General features: G+C 38.7%; 1 protein-coding gene across 1 annotated transcript; it reads left to right on the top strand.

Annotated features, from left to right (window-relative positions):
• Positions 1 to 3,917: 3,917 nt before the first annotated feature.
• elB (zinc finger protein elbow B) lies at positions 3,918 to 9,124 on the top strand. The gene is made up of 2 exons (XM_074087252.1): positions 3,918 to 4,136; positions 7,149 to 9,124. The coding sequence occupies exons 1-2, from the start codon at positions 4,077 to 4,079 to the stop codon at positions 8,346 to 8,348; spliced, it is 1,260 nt and encodes a 419-aa protein (XP_073943353.1). The 5' UTR covers positions 3,918 to 4,076; the 3' UTR covers positions 8,349 to 9,124.
• Positions 9,125 to 9,652: the final 528 nt, after the last annotated feature.

Below are 9,652 nucleotides of genomic sequence, written 5' to 3'. Positions count from 1 at the left end.
GACACGCCGGCGTTTGTCGGTGATTGTCGGCGTGAAATGAGCTCCGACAGTCCCCCCCTCTCCGGACTTAATGGGTTATACCGGCGAACTGCCGACTCATTGTTTATGTGGCCAACTAAAACATATTTGAGGGTGTATCGGTAGCCTCTTCATGTACCTAGCCCTGTAGGTGTCGATCAAGAAATATCTTTGCCGCCCCAAGGTTTAAGTTAGTTGCGTAGCTTAAAATGACAGAGGTTATGTTCACTTGTTTACATGTAAGTAATTAATCATCATCATCATGTCAGCCGAAAGACGTCCACTGCTGGATATAGGCCTGCCCCAAGGCTCTCCACTCAGGCTGGTCTTATGCTTTCCGCATCCACCGCGATCCCGCGATCTTAACCAGGTCGTCGCTCCATCTTGTTGGAGGCCTCCACGGACGCCATTGGAGAACTTTTTGACTCCATCGGCCATCAGTCCTGCGAGCAATGTGCACCGCCCACTGCCACTTCAGTTTCGCAATTCTTCGGGCTATATCGGTAACTAACAAATAAATAATAAATAAATAAATATTATGTGACGACTGATACCATTGATCTATTCCCATACTAAGCGAAACATGTACTATGGGTAAGTATTAAACAGGGGCTACACATAGGTACTTATAAAGATTAATACGTACTTAACTCAGCTTATGTTATTGATGTCCAGGGGTGGTTGTGATTGCTTTCCATCAGGTGACCCTCCTGCTTGTTTCCCCCTGTCATATTAAAAAAACTTAAAATTTCGAGAACAAACATTCTTATTATTCACACAAATTAACTTTCTCATTTATAATTTCGTAGCATACAGAAAATATGTTATTATTGTGTTGTAATATTTTGCTCTATTTTTCGATCCTTGTTTTTTGATTGCTATTATCTACCACTCCAAGGTTGACTGGCAAAGATCCCTTCAGGGATGAGTCCGCCTTTGTACTTAACACTTTTTTTTAACCTTTTGTACAATAAAGCGTATAAATAAACAAACAAAACCCCAACTTTATTACAACAGACGGAGACAAAGTCATATCACTTTCTATTCCTTATCTAGATTGTTATTGCTTATTACAAAACCCATTCACAGTACATTGTTCAAGAAACTCGAAATCACTTGAACCATTGTTAGTGATAACATTGTTAGATTGAGTTTGGTTTAGATTAGCTTATAGTATTATGTTTCTTGAGACACGGATTAGGAGAATATAATCTCTAAGGATAAAAAAACGTGTCACTTGTTCTTAAAGTTCAGTCCCTCGAAAGGAAAAAATTAACACCATATAGGATTACTCGCCTGCCTGTCTGTTTATCCGTCCGTTAGTCACAGCCAATTTGCTCTGAAACTTTAATAATAATAATAATAATAATATTTATTTACTTTCTCCACCACCGGTTACAACGAGTATGTATTATAATACCGAAAAACGAAAGACCGAATTTCACAAGACCTATGGGCGGAAGGCCGAATATTAAAACGTCGAATGGATATATGGCCGAAAGTTTGAAATCCCGAAAAAACATTTGGCCGGAAGCCTAAAACCCGAAAACTACAATCCCGAAGATCAAAATACCTACAGCCGAAAGGCCGAAAAATCATAATGCCGAACAGTCATAATCACAACAAATAAAATAATCGACAGTCAATATATCGAAAATCAAAATACCGAAACCATCGTTACACCAACATCTGCTGTATCTATTTTTAATTGACAACATTCCGACTTTTTCAAGCGGGGGTAGATTGACATTTATCATTTTCTGTCCTGTTACAAAAAAATACCTAACATTAAATTTAATATTGATGTGACACTCATCATTTTTTTTTGGCTATATGGTTAAAATTTTATGAATTAAATTCGGGTTTTGTTCCGCGTACCTTGAACCAATGACCACGATAGTCTAAATTATTGTGTAAGTAAATGATCATAAAATTATTTAAGAAAAAACGTGAAAATTGACCTCCATCCTACCTTATTATACCTAATTGAAAGTGCAATCAATTCCATGTACTAAAAACAGTTTATATACTTACCTATCTGCTCCGCAACCACAATACCACAACAGGTGGTAGATATAGAATTATGGACCTCCGGAAAGTAACGTCCGGCTTTGGGTGTATTGTACTGATTACTGACTTGTACTATTACTAATTCTGTGCTTAAAACCGGATGGCCCACTTTGAAACTATGTCGAATTCAATTCAATTCAATTTTTGTACGCATTATAATTTTTAATTTATGATTTTTGAGCATTAAAACGACTTATACCCTTATGCACGATCTGGATGTTCAAAGAAAACGACCAACAGCAAACACGACATAGAATAGAGGTTGCTTGAAATAATGACACTAAATGAGTTATTATTTATAGTCATATTATACAACAATAACGACATAAATGCGTTTACGTCAAAATACTACTTAAAATATTGGACTTAAAATATTGGACAAAATGAACTAACTCTTTATTCAAAAATACAACTGTACATGTGTCTTTTGGCCTTGTGTGTAATTTTGACTTGAGACCAGTTATTCCTTAGTAGTCGTCTGAATGCTGGATGAGGTGACGTCTACCATTAGACATATCCAACTTATACCCTTTGAATCATCAACTGGACTTATGCCTTTATTCACTGGAGGTTCTGATTTATTACCAACTCTTTTTAAACACAAACCAGAACCATCAAATTTATTATTTTACTGGCTCTCCAACAAAGACCACCCCAAGCAATTTGGACCCTCGTTAAACATTTTTAGGCATAATAAGTAAAAATCAAGAATCATCCCTGTTTACAAATCCCTTTGTCCGGATTATCGAAATTGCGATGACTCGTCGTTTGCTCAGAGTCAATAATGAAATGCATTTTTTACTTTTTTTTATTCTACGCTGGTGGTCCGGGCTGACTTACATTAAAATTTGTTCACTAAGTACCTGTTGTTACGCAAGGAATTAGTTGTTATTCGTACCTACTCATTATAAGCTTTTATCAAGTTTTTATTTGACTTGCTATAAAAAAGTTCGTATGTAAGTTGACTACAAACGTTGCAAGTTGGATTTCACCCGCTTCTTTATAGATAGGATTGCAATAATTCAAGTAGGTACCGTCAACACTGAGTACATTCATCAAAAAAAAACTTTTATCATAATAATACTGACATCAGTCAAAAATAATATAGTAAATTAGGTAACACGTTCAGTAACTATCACGAATTCTGCGAAGAGAACTAGTTATGCCTAAATTTTTTGACACAATGCAACACTCATTCAGAAGGAAAACAATCTCCTTTTGCGTTTACTGCATTTTTGTTTATGTTACATAAAAGTTACACTTCTTTACGTCCGTGCCAAAAAGCTTGATCAAATATGACAGGCTCATTGTTATTAGCCTTGCTTTTACTTTTCTTTGTAAAATTTATCATTTTCTTTATTTACTTACTAATTAGGTACTTCGGCTTTTATAATAATAATAATGAGATTACATATCAGATTAAGAACATAAAGCTTCCATTAAAAATAGACAAGGTTTACATGTAAAGTATGTATAAAATAAATAATAACTTTCCATAAATCATAAATGTACAAAGTAAAAGTGTCATTTAATTGCAAAAAACACTTCAAAAAGCCGCAACGCAAACGCAAGCTCTCTGTCCGCTCAAAACTAAATTATTACCGCCGCCGTTTAGCCGCTATTCAATTTCCCGGCGATGCATCTCTGTCGTCACTCGCCTTTGACTGCGCTGCATATTTTATATAATCCTTTCATCAAAACGAGGGAAAACGCTGTAATTTTTCATACGCCAGAGCGGGACGGAACACGACAAACGGGGTGTCAAACGGCGGTGGGGATAAGACGGCAAAGCTCCCCGCAAAGTACACAGAATGCAAAAATGGCGCGGTGACAAGGTGTCAAGGGGGGGGGCGAGCCTCAGTCCGCCGCGGCACGCCAACTACGACGCACGTGTCTGTGATCCCTGTTTGGATATGACGTATGGATTGGTGAAGTGAAGTGATTTGTGTGAATCTTCTAAGCTGGAAAATAACGGATTGTGGAGCAACATGCTCACCTCAAGCAACCAATATTTGCGGCCGGATTACCTGTCGCCGCTGCCGACTACGGTAAGTTTCCCGTTTCTGAAGTCTATTGTTTTGATAAATTAAACAAGCTTTCAAATAGATTAAACTTGATGTGTGCTTTTGAATTAGTTATAAACAGGACGCATTAAAGAACATAGAGTTCGATCGACTAAGTATTTCATATAAAACTAGATGAAAACATGCAAATTGTAACTATACCTATACCACCAAGTAGGTTTATGCGACAGAATTCAATGTATTCAAATGAAATTTAACTAAGTAATCCGCATTATTTAAACAATGACCTAAATTCTCATGTTCTAATAAATCACTCTCACCTCGTAATTCAATTTGTCGTAAACGCCATGAATTAATAAACCTGTTTAACAATCTAACGCAATAAGTATTTGCAATTATCAACAAATTAAAACGGATGGATACTGAAACAATGGATAATGAGTAATAATTACCGGAAGGCTGGTCATACATTCAATGAAAACGATCCAAACAAATCAAACGTCACGCACGTGTGGTAAAAACCATGATATAATTCCTTTTGTTACTTAGAAACATTCATCATAATAATAAATAAATTATATTAAAAAGTACTCTACTATCTTTGGACGCAAACTTGAGTTAAATTAACAAATCGTTAAAAAACTGTTTAGTAGAGTTAACAGTTTTGTGATACTTCTTGACCATCACATGGGTTAACAGATAATTTGGAGTTACATAGTAAACTAAATCACGAGCCAGCCGAAATGCTTGACGACTCTACAATTTGCCAATAATTTATACTTGTTAAAATTCAACGCACACACAGTCATAAAAACACTAAAATTATTTAATTTAAAAGTAGGTCAAGAGATTTGAAAATACATATAAATTTTTGATGCGACAGTATTGGTAAAAAACGTAAATGTCAACACTATTGCATGTAGAGCGGATTTCAGCGGATGTATACGGACAAGTTGACGTTACTGTTCACAACTACATACAAGAAGGGTTTCTTTTATTTATCTTAAAAATCTGTTTAATTAACTCTAAACATGAACAATGATTTCACTTATCCAGTCAAATTATTTAGCATAAGTGACTAACTAGACATGCATTGTTTTACAGTTTGTGATGTCAACTCCTTTTGATACAATTAAAACTAAATTATTAAAGGATAAGATAACTCTGTATGCAGTTTTACTTCGTTATTTAAGAGTAAACTGATACATAAACAAACGCTTCTAATAACTATAAACAATGGTAAATGGTCGTTCAAGTAATTGACAAAATAAATTAAGTCAAGTTAAAGTAGATATTCTCAAAGGGTGTAATGCGCATGCAGTGGGAGAACTGTCAATTAAATATTGTGTGTGTTTTTTTAACTCCTGTTGGATAGGTACTTTAATTCAAATTCAAAAACGTTGATTTGTCAAACATAGGTGAGAACAGGTAAAAAATATTACTTAATGTGAAATGATTCTAGAACTCTGTAACCTGTTATTTTTTTTATTATTTTGTATTCAAACTAAAGAAGAACTTAACAAAATATCATCTTTGATCTTGACCCTAGTTAAAACAGATATATCTCTACAATAATTGTAATTTAGACAGGCGGAAATTTCTAAAACCGGGTGTTGAAATATTTTCTATAATTTTTAGGCGTATAATTCAATCTTACGTGCATTCTTTCTTTCTTTCTTTCAAAAGCAATTTTGCTATCACCATCTCATTATTTACCATCACAGCAGCCATTAAATTACCTACTTACTTCGAACTAAAAAGAATGATGGTTTTAGAGCTATTTAGCTACAACCTCTTTTATCTCAGTATTATTTTAACCCAAAAAGCCATTTTAAAATATGATTTAAAGTTCCAAATCCGCACTGTACTGTAAAACTGTGTGGTACTATAATCTTTGTAGCAGTCCGAGGTTCACCAACGGTGCTGGCTGAAAATCAGCGCTGGGGTGTTTATTAACGCTTCAGCATTATGCTGAGCCAGTGTCCGATTCACAACCGCAATGACACACACTTTCCTTCGTGTTGTCTTTTTGTACTTAATACTATTGTTATGTCTTGTGTTGTAAATAAATGTTTTTTTTTCTTTCTTTCTTTCACTGTGCCCTACAGTGGGACGTATACAGGTTAAGATGGTGATTTAAAAAAAAAACATTTTTTTATTATTATTCAAATTTAATTTATATTCGTCTCCGTGAATCACTAACTTGTTATTGTTACGTAATTTTAATAGTTATTTTGTTCCATTTATCCACAATCCGCAAAAGCTGTGCTCTGTTGAACGAATTAGTATTTCGTTACGGCCGGAATGACGTCTTTGTATTAAAAAAGAACTTTGTTTTTCCCGCTGCGTACAAAAACAAAGGGTTTGGTTCTGGTTACGACATGGCTTTTAATTTTAGACGCCTTTTGTAGCGAATTTAACGGTGTGTTTGGAAATTATCGGCGAGAAATAAGATTTTAAAAGCTATAAAATTATTAATTTTTAGTTTTAAGGTAAAAAATATTTTCGACTACAAAATATACATAGAATTTTTGATAACTTTTCAAACAAACCATTTTTTAAACTATTCGACTATGAAAAATCAAAAAATAATGCGAGCTTCATTGAAATAAAATGACCTAGGATTAATTAAAAACATTATAGGCCACAATAACGTAGTCCTTTTGTTATAAATGACGTCTTATTACGAATCCAATTAGTCCCGAGCGTTCATCGCGTCACCCCTGCAATGAAACTAAAATGTTGACACAACACCACCGCAAAACCACCCTCAATACTCGCTCGAAATAATAGTGCGCGTCAAGCGATAATAGACGTGACAACGCGCAGGCTCAGGCGCGCCGCAAATTCACCGGCACAAATTGCCCTTTTCACAGCGAGATTACATCATGCGGGAGCCGAGTGAAATGTCAAGCGGAGCCGACGGCTGCCAGACGCGCGGATAATGGCGCGTCGGCCGCGTGATTGGACGCCCGCCCCGCCCGCGGTCCCTTTGTGCGCCCGTTTCATAAACTGACGGCCTTTCTTTTGTTGCAGCTCGACGCCAAAAAGAGCCCGCTGGCGCTTCTCGCGCAGACCTGCAGCGCCATCGGCGCCGACACGCCCAACCCTAAGCTCATCTCTGCCGCGGAGAAAGCCAGCAAGAAATACGACGACAAGCCTCCGGCGCACGTCGACAACAAGCCCAGCTTCAAGCCTTACGAATCGTGCCTCACAGCGAGAGAAAAGACTAGAACGCCCGAGGACCGCGCGTCATCCGTAAACGCGCATTCGAAGACTCCGCTCTCATCCAAAGGCAGTGCGTCCACCACTCCCGTACAGGCGCGCTGCGGCAGCAACCAGAGTTCATCCTCGCAAAGAACCTCGCCGCCCACTCATCACAAAACCCCTTCGGAAAAATCCGATGAGAGGTCCAGCCCGCTCCAAGGGTCACCGAATCCGACCAAATCGAATTCAGATTCTACCAGCAATTCCTCTGTATCTAAGTTACCCTACACACCGACCAGCCTTTCGTCCAGTGACACCAAAGAACCATCGAGCTTCAAACCGAGCGTACCTGTTTCATCATCGTCATTTCTGGGAGGCCTGCCTCCGTCAGGCTTCCCTCTGCCCATGGATTTAATGACCAGCAGTCTGATGGCCGCCCAACATCACGCACTGAAGAACGGATTGAATCCTTACCTGGCATACGCGAGAATGAAAGCGCCGGGTGGTGATTTAGGGGTGTGCAGAGATCCATACTGCACGGGCTGTTCATTGAGTTCTCATTTGTTTAAATCAGCGGTGTGCCCAGCGGGTTGTTCGCAGTGCGACCACGCGAAGACGCCTTTCTCACTGCCAGCGAGTCATCCAGCAGCTGCGGCATACGCGCATGCTCAGCTGGCCGCGCTGGCCGCCGCCTCGCAGCTGCCGTTCGTATGTTCGTGGATGGCTGGGGATTCAGCTTACTGTGGCAAACGGTTCTCTACGTCCGAGGAGTTGCTGCAGCACTTGCGTTCACACACGGCCAGTGGGGACGCGGGCCCCAGCCTGTCGATGCTGAGCGCGGCGCACCCGCTGCTCCAGCGGACGTACCCCACCCCGCCGCTGTCGCCGCTGACGCCGCGCTTCCACCCGTACAGTAAGCCGTCTCACTTGGTGTCATCGCCGCCGCTGTTCTCGCTGCCGCCGCACCCGTCGCTCGCCGCCTATTTCCCGTCGTACCCGCTGTTCGGGCCACGGCCGCTGCACCCGTGAGGGCCGGCGGCGCTCCACAACCACAAGAAAGGGGGCGCCGACCGCTAACGCCCATGCCAAAAGGACATTCGCAACCGAGGGACGTGTATATATATCGTAGGGCCCCTCGGTTCTAGTCGGCTCATATCATCGACGACGCCCGCCAGGGCCGCGCAGCTGTGATCTCTACTTATAATGTTCGTATGTTATAGTGCACTGATTATTGTGAGAGCTCCTCTGTAAGCTTCTGCCGCACGAGCGGCCTTTATTTTCTAGTTAGACTAACAAAATTTTTATGTACCAAATCTATAGATGTAACTTAAATAGTTTTTTTTTTAATTAAGTTGTTGCAAATAATTAGGATTGTTAATTTGTGTTTGTATTAATGCGTTGAGGTGTTCCGTATTGTTTGGTGACACGAAGCACATATCCTGTATTGTAAAGTAGAGCGTCTCTGGCGCATAGCCGTAGCGCAGATAAGATTACCTTAACGAAGTTATTTTATATTAATTTTCACTTAATGCAACTTTCCAACTTGTTAAACTGATAAGATCTTAATAACAGAATCTCAGCACGTTACTTTATAAAATTTACATTAACGTTAAATGCTTTCGAGATGGCTACTCCGAAGTAGCAAGCGGTACTCTTAATGTCTTGTCTGATATTACGTGTGTAACGAAGATGTCCAAGTAAATTAGACGTAAAGTGGGAAACTGTATTACATTGAAAACCTGTTGAACATAATTTGTTGTTAAAGGACATAAAGCGAAGAAAATATACGTAAATATTTAATTTCAGTGCTGACTTTCATTGATATTTACCCCTGCCGAATAAAAACCAAATTTCAATTACATAAATTCGTTTTATCACAGGAGACTTGACACCAATTAACCTATTTCTAAAGTAAGGAAAGCTTATGCTATTGACACTATAAGCAATGAATAAACGAACATAAATAGATATATATTTTTATGTGCCTCATGTAAATAATTATCTGGGGATCGAGCCTGGCACCTCAAACTTTGTATTCAGGTTCTCTAACCACTTGGCTATCTGGTCGTCAATTTTAACAAAAAAAACATAAAAGGAAATTATTTTTAACCGTGGCTATATCCAAAATGACGCCATTCATCTAAGAGATTTGCAACACAGAGAACATTTTGTTAAGCTAGGATAGTGGACACATGCATCTAGCCAAATTCAGATTTAGTAAAATTTGCCTTAGTTTTCTAAAAGTCAAGTATTTTTTTTTATTATTTTACGCATTTGAGATTTTTTCTCTTTTACAAACTTTTACCCCCTGTTTCACATCCATTGATTAAATT

This window comes from Choristoneura fumiferana, chromosome 4, assembly GCF_025370935.1.
Source record: "Choristoneura fumiferana chromosome 4, NRCan_CFum_1, whole genome shotgun sequence".
NCBI lineage: Eukaryota > Metazoa > Arthropoda > Insecta > Lepidoptera > Tortricidae > Choristoneura > Choristoneura fumiferana.
This window is presented reverse-complemented; position numbering and strand designations above follow the sequence as displayed.

Bases quoted from the DNA above. Each gene is read 5' to 3' on its own strand.
- elB (XM_074087252.1), top strand. From the start codon at position 4,077: ATGCTCACCTCAAGCAACCAATATTTGCGGCCGGATTACCTGTCGCCG. The intron at 4,137-7,148 runs GTAAGTTTCCCG...CTTTTGTTGCAG, and splicing joins TGTCGCCGCTGCCGACTACG to CTCGACGCCAAAAAGAGCCC.